This window comes from Exserohilum turcica (assembly GCF_000359705.1).
Source record: "Exserohilum turcica Et28A unplaced genomic scaffold SETTUscaffold_12, whole genome shotgun sequence".
Taxonomy (NCBI): Eukaryota; Fungi; Ascomycota; class Dothideomycetes; order Pleosporales; family Pleosporaceae; genus Exserohilum; species Exserohilum turcicum.
In genome coordinates, this window is record NW_007359937.1 from 798,741 (window position 1) to 811,338 (window position 12,598).

General features: G+C 55.0%; 3 protein-coding genes across 3 annotated transcripts; 1 reads left to right on the forward strand and 2 right to left on the reverse strand.

Annotated features, from left to right (window-relative positions):
- Window positions 1–77: 77 nt before the first annotated feature.
- Window positions 78–5,870, reverse strand: SETTUDRAFT_159264 (uncharacterized protein; the record flags this gene model as incomplete). Its single annotated transcript, XM_008024446.1, has 5 exons — window positions 78–1,367; window positions 1,418–5,320; window positions 5,373–5,522; window positions 5,584–5,708; window positions 5,771–5,870. The coding sequence occupies 5 exons, from the start codon at window positions 5,868–5,870 to the stop codon at window positions 78–80; spliced, it is 5,568 nt and encodes a 1,855-aa protein (XP_008022637.1).
- A 281-nt stretch (window positions 5,871–6,151) lies between these two features.
- On the forward strand, window positions 6,152–6,943 carry SETTUDRAFT_45818 (uncharacterized protein; the record flags this gene model as incomplete). Its single annotated transcript, XM_008024304.1, has 2 exons — window positions 6,152–6,169; window positions 6,217–6,943. The coding sequence occupies 2 exons, from the start codon at window positions 6,152–6,154 to the stop codon at window positions 6,595–6,597; spliced, it is 399 nt and encodes a 132-aa protein (XP_008022495.1). The 3' UTR covers window positions 6,598–6,943.
- Window positions 6,944–10,359: 3,416 nt separating this feature from the next.
- SETTUDRAFT_167502 (uncharacterized protein) lies at window positions 10,360–10,851 on the reverse strand. Its single transcript, XM_008024447.1, has one exon. The coding sequence runs from the start codon at window positions 10,808–10,810 to the stop codon at window positions 10,550–10,552; it is 261 nt and encodes an 86-aa protein (XP_008022638.1). The 5' UTR covers window positions 10,811–10,851; the 3' UTR covers window positions 10,360–10,549.
- Window positions 10,852–12,598: the final 1,747 nt, after the last annotated feature.

Sequence of the window (12,598 nt, forward strand, 5' to 3'; positions counted from 1 at the left end):
CGAGTCCCCTGTATGCCTCGAGACCTCCGTGTCAGTCTGCTCTGCCATGTGCCCACGACGAGCTGCCAAGACACCCATCAAGACGCTGCATCTGCCACCACGCTCGCCCACACGCCCTGCCAGTCCGCCTTGCCTCCTCCATACCTCGCCTCAAACGCATTCATCGCAACGTTGCCCAGGAACGGCCTCACCACCCGGCTCACCAGCTCGCCTCGCGTCATGTCCAGCACCGCTGCCCCCTCCTCCTTCTCCAGCGCCTCCATCAGCGGGTCGAGCAGCAGCCTTCGCTTGGCCTCATCCGCCTCGGATGCGCCATGCGGCGCAACCGGCGCTGCGGGCGCTGAGGAAGACATGGTCAGCACCTCGTTGATCTCGTCGGTGAGCGACATGACTGTCGGCGCGTGCATGGGTTTGTACACGGCGTCAATCGTGTCGGTGATAAACAGCCACTCCATGAGCTGAAAGTCGTCCGGATCCAGCACCACTAGCTCGTCCAACAACTTGCATCCCTGGATGATGCCCGCGTTGTTGTAGTGATCCTTGTTGGCTGCCTCGGGCAAGAGTGCCGACAGCACAGAAGTCAACTCGCCGTTGACCACTGGCCACAGCGGCGCCAGATGGACGGCCGACGTCTTGAGCATCAGAGCCCGCACCACGATAATCACCTCGGCCCGAGTCGTCGACGACGGCGACGACGCCGGCGTGGCAGTGAGCAGCTCGACAAGCTTCTCGACAATCTGCCCAATGTTGGAGGTAAACGCATCCTCGGGGCTTCCCAGAATGAGTAATGCAATGCGCCGTAGCGTAAGCTGCGTCTTGCGGTCTGCTTCTTGCCGAGCAGACGTAGCCCCGACTCCAAACACAATGCCCGCGCTCGTCGGGGCCGATAGCCGCGCTAGTAACTCGGGCACACGCTCCTTGTCCGACTGCGTCCACTGCGCCAGAATCGGCAGCCATGCGTCCTGCATCAGGGGCAGTGGCGTGTGGAAGAACCTTGCGTCATTGAAGGCATCGTAAATGTCCTTCTTGAGCAGCTTGTTGCTCTGCGCAATCTTGACCAGCCCATGCAGCAGGTCCAGCATGCTCCTCGACACGTTTTCCGGAAACGCCTTGGTGCGAAACGTCGGCCCAATGACAGACGTCGAAATGTCCGATACAACCTTGGTAACCCGATCGTTCTCCACCAGGATGATGGGCAGCTTGGGTGCAATGCTCGTGAGGATCGACACCACGTCCGTCGCGCGTTTCTGTGCACGGCTGCCGTTTGTTGTCCCAGTCGCCTTCTCCACTGTGCTCTGATTCGAGTCTTGCAGATAACCCATGGAGCGCGTCGTGAAGATTGCAGTCAGAATCCTGGCAAAGATGTCCTACGCAAATGATCAGATGACTTGACAACTATGACTCAACCAAACCTTACCGCAAGCTCCCTCCTCATCCTTCGCTGCTCCCCAAAGTTGGTGTTGTCCACCTTCTGCCCAATAACCCCCGTGAATTCAAGGAGGCTTGGCAGAATCTGTCGATGCGGCAACGGGTTCGCAAGCACATCTTTCAGGAACAGCATGCAGTCCTGCCATATCTCGTCCATGGCGTCGTCCTCGAGCGAGTCGGTGTATTCGACAAGGAAAGCAACCAGTTCAGTGTCGGTGAGGTCAGACGTCAGAGTGGACAATCTACTGGCTTCCAGAGCTCCCGGATCAGTTCGGCTATACACTGCGTTGAAAATCGCCGGGATCGTGTGTTTGGGCTTGGAGCCATTGAGCACATTCAGTAGCCCCATAATCGCTGCCCCCTGCACGTCGTCGAGTGCCGCGTGGGCCCACTGCACTGCCAACGTCTCTAGACACTCGAGCGCTTCTGCGTCAAACAGATGCTCCAGAGTGCGCCGAGCCCGGTTGCGCATGCGCAGCGATGTATACGCAAACGATGATGCCGATGTAGGATCCTGCACTTGTTGTCCTTGGCCGTAGCCTCCCCACGACCAGATGGAAAAGCAGATTCGAACCGTATCCTGGAAGCAGAGCAAAACTGTCAGCCGGCTGTTCGCAGTAGGGGTACGCGTCTGGTTAATCTCAGACGAGAACACGCCAGACACGACGTTGCTGAAAAAGCCCTGGGGCTGCTCAGGAGATTTGCTGGCAGACACCTTCGTTTCCTGCGTCGTCAGCCGTTCGTGTGCCTTTGCTAGGATTTGCTCCAGCCCGTTCATAAGCGATATCAGTGTCGACTCGGGTGACACCACACGGCGAGCCTCGTTTTGCGAAAAGGTGGATTTGAGCTGATTGAAGGTAATGTTGATCTGCTTGCACAGACATTCGACAAGGGGAAGCAGGTTTTGGAATATCGTGTCGGCAAACATGGGCAGCACCTCGACAAGGAAATGAATCCAGTCTTCAAGCACGAAGCGACTGCTTGGAGATGAGAAGCCGAACTTCAAGCACTCGATGAGCTGCGGAGGTGGCGGGACAGGCGCCGGCTCATCGTCTTCGGATTCTCTGCGCAGCGTCAAAGATAGTCGGGAGCGGTTCGTAGGAAGGTTGGACGTCTTGGGTTCAGGCGCCGGCTCTGGCGGACGAGTGAGGCGGAGTCTCAGTGCAGCCAGCTCTGCACCCAGCAGCAGGCTCTGCAAGGATGGATTAGCTGATCGTAGTCTATTCATAAGGGGTATTTCGAGCTCCAGCTCTCGAAGCGGAGCAGCAAAGGGGCTTCGATAGATTTGCGATATAACCGATACAGATAGCCTGTGCAGCTCATGTATATGAGGCTCAAGATCCTTTTCGCGTGTGCCGGCCTGTAGCGATAGCGTCTCCAAGCATGTGCGTACAAGCCATTCCTGGATCGCCATCCGTGATGACGACTCTTCTGAAGAAGCCACAGTCATCTCAGCAAGCGTTACCCAGGTGAAATGTGACGGTCTTTTGACCACATTGGAGATGTGCCTGAGGTAATACAGGCACTCTTTGGTGTCATCTCTTTTTGATGGCCGCTGGTGTCCTTTTGCAGCTTGCTCAGGCTTCAGACTGCCCGATGCTGCCAAGCAGTTCATAGACCGGATGTGTACTGTCAGCACCTCGATGACCCGGTTTAAACTTGGCAGATCTTGCAGCCAACTCTGCATAAATGTCGATGTTTCCGACTCTTCATCTGCTAGCGTGTCCAGAAGCAACAGCAGCGGTCTTGTCAAGACGGCATGGAATTCGCTAGCAGGCACCGAGATGGGAAGAGCAATGGCGCTCGTTCGGCGCGAGACGTTTGGGCGTTTCTCTGCCTGCAGGCTCAGCTCATGCATGATGTGTGTCCATAGTGTGGCGAATCGTCGAGCGCAGTTGGAAGAGCCCTCTGACACAAGAGTTCGCGGCATTTGCTTTACAATGATGGAGGATATCGCACTCTCAACCATGCGACTTGCCGGGGCCATGGAGTGCAGCAACAGCAAGCACCGAGCAGTCTCGACATGATACTTGGGTAGTGTTGGCGAGAGGTATTCCCAAGAATACTCAACCAGAGGGTAGACAAGCTCGGATAGTTGAGATGGTGTAATACAAGGCCCGGATGGAAGTGCAGTCTGGAGTGCAAACAGGACACTAGTCATGGCGCTCAACTGAGGAAACGGCGGGATAGACTTGGAGCTATCAGGCATTTCCAGAATCTTTCCAAATACCGCCGGCAGATCAGTCTCTTGAATAGCCTTCATGCACTGGGTTTTGAATATCAAATTCGCAAGAATCCTGGAAGATGCCTCGGAAGCAGTCTGAGAACCGCGCGATTGCAAGACCCCACTGAGCATGCGCGAGGCCTCACGGAGAACAATTTGCCCCAACTGCCTTGAGTCGAAGGGAGGATCCACCGTGTCAAGACTCCCGTGGGATTCCTCATAAAACCCTTGAATCTTTTGAGACGCGTTTGAAGGAGCCGTCTTGATGGCTTCCAATAGTTGTTGGTCCGTTGCTTGGCCCCCTTGGAACGAGCGGTCTGGTACAATCTGAACCAGCGAGTCTACAATCTCCAGAGCAAGACTCCTGACTTCTCTATCTGCTGGTGACATGTCGGCCACGTCGGGAGACTGGTTGAGGCATATGAGTGTCGATAGGACCATCAAGGGCATGTGGTGTAGGAGCATATCCTCTTCTTTGAGGTTGAAACGCGCAAGAATGAACTTTGCCAGCTTCATCTTGCGCAGGGCGTCGTTACGAGAAGCCGCATCGGTCTGCAGCGAAGATGTGATGAGTTGGATAAGCTTACCCCAAATCAGGCCGCTGTCGACGCCATCAAAGAAGGCACTGGCGCTTCTCACTACTTCGTCGACTTGATCCCGCGAGGCAGTTTCGCTGTACGAATGAACACTCTGCAAAGCTGGGAGGAAAATCTCAGGCACAATCAGCCCACCCACCTCCCAACGATCCATGAGGGACAGGCAGACTCTAAAAGGACGCGCTCGCTCCGTGGGTATTTCGCTACGTCGGTTTATCATCTTCAGCACGCTATTTGTGAGTGCCTCAAGACCATATTGTGAGAAGAAGGCAGCTTGATGTGCAGAAGGGTCAGCGGAAGCGTTCTGGTTGTCCAACATGGGAGAGTTGAGGCCCTCGTTGCCTTCAGATGCCGCAGGCTCAGGACCAAGGAACCACGCCCAGAGCCGGCGATTCAGACTCATATCTCTTCGCGATACTACGCCAGCGGCCGCTGCCACAAGCCGTTCCAGGTCCCCCTTTCCAACACGCTCCTGAAGGACAGGTGAATCAAGAGGCAGATGAGTGACGAGTAAATCGAGAAATCCGCGTTGTATGAGTATTTGCGGGTCAGAAAGGCCAGACTCAAAGCACCGGATCAAGAGACCTGGCTCCGGGGACGTGGCAGCCTCGGCTTCGGCTGATGGGTTTTCAGACGGCATTGAGGCATCTGATGGAGCGTTGCGGCGGTTTGGCCGTCCGAACTTGGGCAAGCGGCGCACGAGGAATGCAAGCGCGCCTTGCCTTCTGGATGCATTGGTGATTGTAGCCAGGAAGAAACACTGCCAGAAATGAGACGAGCCGCTGGCAGTCTTTGAATCTGCCACTTCGTCCGGGTCTTCGTGGACAGCATTGCGCAGTTTCTCCGTCGCAGACACCATGTGCTCAAAGTCTTCGCTGGTCTCATCTTCCAGGCCAGGGAGAAGCGATAGTATAATGGCTTTCAATGCCGGGCGAAGCGCAGCTCCGTCGAGCCTCAGAATGTGCTTCTCAAAGAGAGCGAGATACAGCGGACGAACCGAAAGCGAGGCAAAGGAGAGGACAGGGGCAAGACCGGGAAAGTACAGGTTGAGGTCACGGGCGAGGGTGTCTTTCTGGGCATGGGTCAGCATCTGCCAACCGGACACGGGGGAGGTATGGGCATACACCGATGGTAGAGAAGATGTAGTCATAGACTTCGAGAGCTTTCTGGTGGACGCCCGAGGGCAATGTTGGATTCAAGCACTGCGCTAATCGCAGTGCGACAGTATCGCTATGGGGTATGACGGGTATGTCTGAGGGGTGCGCTTGCAGGGCCTGGACGGGACATTGTATAAGCGCTTTGGTTCATGTGGGCAGTAGACATGGCAGTATTAACCTTCAGCAGCCTTCCCAGGAACGAAATATAGTCGGCCCATTCTTGCTGGGCCGAGTCCCAGAGGGCGAGGGCGCGCTCGACACCGGCCGCATACCGTCGGAATCCTTTTTCTTTCTTGTACAGCGCTGCAGGGGGGGTTGCATTAGCCACGGGCGCGAGGATTGGGAAAAGCCAGGCAAAGACATACGCTCTTCGGCGGCAGCGCGCGAGGCCCGCGGTACGGGACTCGAGCGGCCGGACCCTGTAGGCGAGAAGACCTGGAGGTTAGCAGGGGGATCGGCCGACATGCTGCGTCTAACACGAGATATCTGGTGCCTAGATCAATGGGCGACTGGCGGACATGGTGCGCGGTGCAGGCGCAAGTATGTATCGAAGTGTGTACAAGTATACTTTGGCTGTTGTCGCAACCCGACACGACGCACTTGGCTACTTCGAGCTCGGACCGACCGCCCGCCCGCCCGCCCGCGGCCATGGGGTTTCACATGGCACGCCGTCATAACGCGCCGCCGCACGCGACCTCTGCAACACCACCATGCCGCCTGGATAGACCTGCTAACACCAATGTACGATGCACGACGCAGCGCCGGTATGCTCTTGGAGAAGTACCATGTCAGGTCCGACTAACGGCGTCAGGCCTCGTACCATGCACCGCAACCGCCTGCCCCACCTGTAGACGGCTATGACCAAACCCGCCACTACTACTCTCACGATCCGCCCATATACGTCGCGCCCGATGAGCCCTTGTTGCCTGACGAGCCTCCGCCCTCGTACGACGACACGGTGGCAGTGAGCGGTGCGCCTCCGGACTACGGCACCTTTCGCCAATATGCCGAGTCGTCTGTCGCGAGCAGCGAAGTCGAATCCTCGGACCGTTCACTGCCTGAGTGGCTTGGACAAATCATAGTCGTCTCCGTCTTTATCTGTCTCATATACGGCTTCTGGAAATTCATCGACTCCCCCGATCTACCCAGTGGTCGGTGGCCGGGCAACGGGCGTCTTGGACCGTCGATGTGAGCCGGTAATGGACATTTCTACAACTTTGCATATATATGATATGCCACTGTCTTGTGGGGGCCAGGCTATGGATGTACGTGATGTGAGGCAAGACGAGAAACCAAGTCTGTAGTCGAGGATATCCAGATACAGACTCTATCACAGGTCGGAGCATGACGAGTAACAAGTCAGGGTCAGCAAGCACGAGATTTGCGTTTTCACGAAGATGACATTTTTGGGTTTGTACGAACCGTTTATTGGATTTACGACTTGGGTTCCGGGAATGGTGTTTTTAGAGGCGTGTATTGCTTTGTCATATTCAAGACATTTGGGTACTGGAAGGGACTTTACATTTTAGATTTGTTTGTACTGGAATTTTGTGAAGAATGCTGCAGTGAAACAATGCAACTATTGCTTGATCCTTGCAGCAGGGTACCTTGAACACAGCTGGCCTACGTGGAGATGCATGTCGGTGGTTCAAATTCACAAAGGCAAAATCATCAAGCTGCAACAGAACAACGCGGTAAGGCACAACGTCAGCAAGTAAAAGTTGGCGCATCCATGAACGGGCTCTTTGGGAACATACTACTACTCCTACTACTCCTACAAGTACTACACTACATTACAGACTAAGTTTACTATACTTACTTTCCGGGTGTTTCGCGCAATGCATGGATGCATGGGATGCATGGAATGGGGGGGGGGGCCTGTCGATCGCTGCGTTCGGACTGCGCGAGATTTAGCGGCCCAAGTGCGTGGTGGAGCGGCCGGGGCTAAAAAAAAGAATGCTTTCTCTTTCTATCTCTATCTCTCTAAGTATCTCCTAGCTCAGGTTCAGGCTCAGGCTCAAGCTTAGGGTGCCACGGCCACGGCCACGGCGAGCGGCAGTGCTACGGCGATAACGGCATCAGCGGCATGTTTTGGCGTGGTTCCTTCGGCCGGGCCCCGGAGATAGACTAAACACCGAGAATGGGGGTGCCTATCGGCTGAGGGTTAAGGTAGGGGATGGGGGGGGGGCTGCGCGTGACTTGGGGGGAAGTGGTGGTGGTGGTGGTGGTGCCTGGGGCGTGCTTGTCCAGGGCGCATGTCATGTTTGTTCTTGAGCCGTGAGTATGCTGAATAGTGGGTTTGCATGCGTCGTGTCGTTGAAGTTGTCTTGGACACCATTTGTTTTATCCCCGGCGGTGCTAGTACAACTTGGTCGTTGGTAGTCAGTCACGTATCATGAGCTTTTGCTTTGCTTTGCTTTGCTTTGCTTTGCTTTGCTTTGCTTGCGTGCGTGCTGCATCAGCATCTGCATCAGCACATGCACATCAGCTACTTAGGCCCCGGCGACTAATGTCAACGACTCGGGAGCACCACCACTACAGATCCAGGGGCAAATGGGCGGTTCGAAAGGGTTACACACATCCCCCCCCCCTACCCTGGCTCATAAGAAAGCTCCGAAGCACATGGGCAGACGGGCTGCATCTGGGGGCTGATCTGTAGTTATGTGTCTGTATCTGTATCTGTATCTGTGTGTGTGTGCGTGGCCCCCCGGGAATATAAAGTTTGACCAGGATAATAAGTAGTTTGTTATTTTGTCATTGTCGTTGTCGTTGTCGTGAGTTAATCGGTCGATTGGGTGATGACGAGAAAAACAAGACCAACCAACACCAACAACAACAACAACAAGAAAAACGAAACGAAACGAATCACAACCCAATCGTCAATAAATCCCGTGCCGATTTTAAATCTAGTCTCCGTGTTTTCGCCAAGTCAACGTAGCCTCGATTAAGGCCATGTTTGAGAAAGTCGAATGAAGCTTTGCGGTTCGCTGTGTTGGAGCCCCCCCCCCCTTGGTTCAAAGGTGTACTTGTAAGTAGGGTTGTTGGGTTTTTGTTCGCGACAAAATAATAACAACATGGTTCACCCGCGTGCGTGCGTGCGTGCGTGTGTGTGTGTGCAACGCGTGCGCACACGTCGCACCATCACTGTCACTATCACTGTGATGACTTGTCGCTCTCGCTCTCGCGCTCGCACACACTAACTAACTATCAAACGAACGAACGAACCAAGGGCCCCGCCCCCGTATCGTGTACGTACGTACGTACGAGTACTGTACTATAGTAGGGGTTGGTCGGACGGGCGGGCGGGCGGTCAATCAGTCGGTCGGTCGGTCAGCCGGTCTCGTTCAGCCCATGGACAAGGGAAGTGGAAGGGGAGCGAGCCACGTTATCTCCAGTTTTTTTTTTCTCTCTCTCCCTTGCGGCTTCGGTCCGACTGGGAATCGCGGCGCGCGCTTCCAAACTCGTTTGGTATACAGTACAATACAGTCGGGTACCGACACCGTGCACCCCTTATTTTTTTTTCCCCTTCTCGCTTGTTTTATCCATGTTGGGTGCTGGGGCCCTTTTCCTTTCACACGCGTTGCGGATTTGCCCACGTACGTTAACTGTAGGATATGTTGGGCTGTTTGTTGTTGTTGTTGTTGCTGGGGGGTGCTGGGTTACCGCTTTTGGATAGTGGTGCTGCGAGGGGCTATGTGAGGATGCTGGGTTTAACACATGGTATGTACTTATTCGTTTGGGGGGCGGGTGAGAAAGGTTGATGCTGCCAAAACAACTGCCGTGTCTGTTCAAAATGGTTATTTCGCCGTGATTGATGGATGGATTGATTGATTGACTGATTTTCCAAACTTCTAGACCCCCATGCAAGCACATGCAGAGTTTTCCTGCTCTTGTTTTTCTGCATGTCGCTAGACGGTAATTTTGTCTTCGTGTTGCAACGAGATACTCCCGGCGTGTGTGTGTGTGTGTGCGCGCGCAGGTGTGGTACGAGAGTTGCTGGCTTGGCGTGGATGAGGGCAGCTGAAGCGCATCGCGGACATTATTGTCCTATCTAGGCAAATGCTATACGTAGGTGGCCGGATAGGTGGAGAGACGAGATGACTACGACAATTGTAATACAACGGCCCGAAACCATCGGTTCTCGCGGTGGCTTGGCTACGAGCCAAGTGCAATTACAGTTTGCGAAAGAAAAAAAAATCACAGCCGCAATGGAATCTGCCTCGTGTTTGGTTGTGTGGGGAAAACATGGTGCAGGCGGATGTATCCAGCGTGCTATGGCCTTTAAACACGTGTGAGCTGAACGCAAGAGTGAACGCGACGATCATGAAAGATGGTGGAGTGATGGAGAAGCACTGAGGAACCATGCCATATTGGTTTACAACACCAACATTCGGGTAATACACACATCTCACATGGTCTATATGTTTATTCTAAGCAAGATAGCCTCTTCCGACCCGCGACCCGACACCCCGATGCTCCGGAAACACATATCCATCTGTATGTATGAGCTCACGAGCACGCCCCCCCCCCCAAGACTCAGCACTGCCTGTGCACAAAGCAACACCACGAAGCGCAGCCAGCAAAAAGGCAAAAAGAGACAGCACCCCCAGCCGAATCCCCACTTTGTCAAACGTTCCAGCCCCAGCGAACCGCTCCGAAAAAGGAAATAGGAAAGCCAAAAAGTAAATACCACAAAAAAAATCACACCACTCAAGTACACCCACGCGCCCTAATTGAGCGAAAAGGGAAAAAAGATCGAGACAAGAAAAAAAAAGAGTGGATGCATGGGCCCGGACCGCAGTACCAGAGGCACGAAAAGAGGCCAAGGCAGCACGCAAGCACGCAAAGTACACCTAGGGTAGACTCCGAGTGCGAGGAAAACTGCCCTTTGCCCCCCCCCTGCGCCCATACAGCAGCCCGCTTACCCCTGCATTTTTGCTGATTGGCCCGTTCGTTTCCGTTCGCTGGTGCTACGTAACTGGGGCCTGTGTAAAAGCGGCGAGGCGGCATATGCGCGACATGGCCAGGGAGCAGGCTAGAACGACACAGGCCGGTGGTCCAATTCAGGCATAGTGCCAAGACCTCGCAGCATCAAGCCTATCCTGGTAATCTTCGCGGCACGCATGCGAGCAGGGGCGTGTGCGTTATGTGTGTGGGTGCCAGCCGGGGCTGTGGGTTTGGACTGGTCCGTGCGCGAGGGCGCAGGGGGTGGGGCGTGGGTGCATGTCCATGTGCATGTGGACGGGTGGGAAAGGCGTAATGGCACACCGTGGGCGGGCGGATTCCTGCCTATGCCATGAGGAATCACTCTGTTTTTCGGACCCCACGGCGCTAGGGGTGCTGGGATGCGTGTATATGTGTGGTGCTGTGGTTATTATGGGAGTCCGGCCGTTGCGGTTAGCCATCGAGGCTGGATGGAGGCGTTGTGCCTGTGTGAACGAGGCAAGTATGTACATATTCATAGATGTGGTGGGGAAATTCCGAGGGGGCTGCATCCTGAAGGATGGGACTTTTGCGAGATCGATTCTGCGGCGTTGCGGCGCCGCTGGCCTGCCCTGCTTGCCTGTCCCGAGACAAAGGAAACATGGCATTCAGATGATGTGTAGTTTGAGAAAGTCACGGACAACTCTTCGCGTCTGAATGGCAAAGGTGCATCTTTGAGTCAGTACGCTGGCTTGTCTCTGTTCCACCAAGTCATTCGACGCTTTTTGCATGATTTTTTCTCGTGGGCAGACTCCGACTGCATGTCTGGTATATGCTTCTCTGCATAACCTCTTTCTGGGCTTACATAGTAGTCCAGGCATCCATGTCATGCCACCCGCCAGGTGTATATGCGGCACATGGTGCATTCTGCCTGCATCATCTGTTGTGATTATTCCTTGAACGCAAAGAATAGTTCAGCGGAACCAGCAGTGTATCGTAGACGCCGTTGTAAGACTATCAATTTGGATATTGCTTTTTTTCTTCTTCAGGTAATGCTCGGACTTGCCCATGTTCTGTGACTCGGCCATGACTTGTGTCGACTGAACGTCGTTCGCTCTTGTTCTCTGGGTTCCGGGAAGCAAAACAAAATCCTCCGCTGACCACAGCGTCGGGATGTAGGAAAACGCCTCTGCGGGTGATGGCGCTGTACCGCTGCAGAGAAAAGGAGATGATCTCATTTGTCTGCCATCTTCTCCCTGACACTGCCGGTGACATGTCGCCTTGGGAGCGGCAACATGACAATAAAGTCACAATCACTGTGTGCACGCGTTGGCTGGGCCAATGGTGCTCAGGCGCTATGTCACCACCGCGCTACATGTTCTGATAGCTTCGGCTTTGAAAGCCGTGTCGAGAGCGAAATTACCCCACAGAAATTAGCAATTCAGCGTTGCGAAAAACAAACCCAGCCTGGGTAGCACACGGCGGGAGTGGTGCGCCGTCCAATGCTCTCCACCACCAGCGTCTGATTGACTCAACTGCAGCCGATTAGGAATATGCAGGGTTCATGCCGGGCTGCATGCAGCCGTGGAGAAACCATTGAGAAGTGTGCTTGTGCTTGTAGCGCCGTCGGGTCGGCAGTGCTGCGTGGTGAAGCAAGAGGGCAACTCGCAGGTTTTTTCTTCTTTGCTTCCTTCTCTCTACACCTAGCAAGACGTGCATCGTGGGGCGGGCGGCGAGGGTCTAGTTGTTGCCATGGCTCTCTGCCACCTTCCCTTGCGGTCAAGATGCATGCTGTCAGTGCAGCGAGGTTTGCACTAGGCGCGCGCGGAAGCTGGCCAGTGGCCCACGGTCCCCCTTCTCCTCGCCTCCCCCCGTCCAGGTGGGCGCGAGGCATGTTTGAGGAAATGCATTCAGGAACAAGTGCCCATGCTCCCTGTTTTTCCGCGCCCCTAGAGTATTCCGCGCCACGTCTCCACCTCGGCTTGGCGGCGTTGCAATGCGCGGAATTGACGTGTTAAGGGCTGCAGGCGAGTCAAGCGAGTCGTTGGGCCAATGTTGTGGCAGCCATGGCCTGGACGACCGAGGGACGAGACGAGGGTGCTGGCGACGATACACGGCGGCCACTGCAGCGTGGCGCGGTCATAGCAGTGTTGCCCTTGTCCGAGTCATTCGCAGCGCGTTATATCCGGGGAGGGCCACGAGAGTCGGAGCGGACGTGACAGGCAGCGCGCGAATTGTGGAGCCCCTGGCCGACGTCCGACGATCGGTCG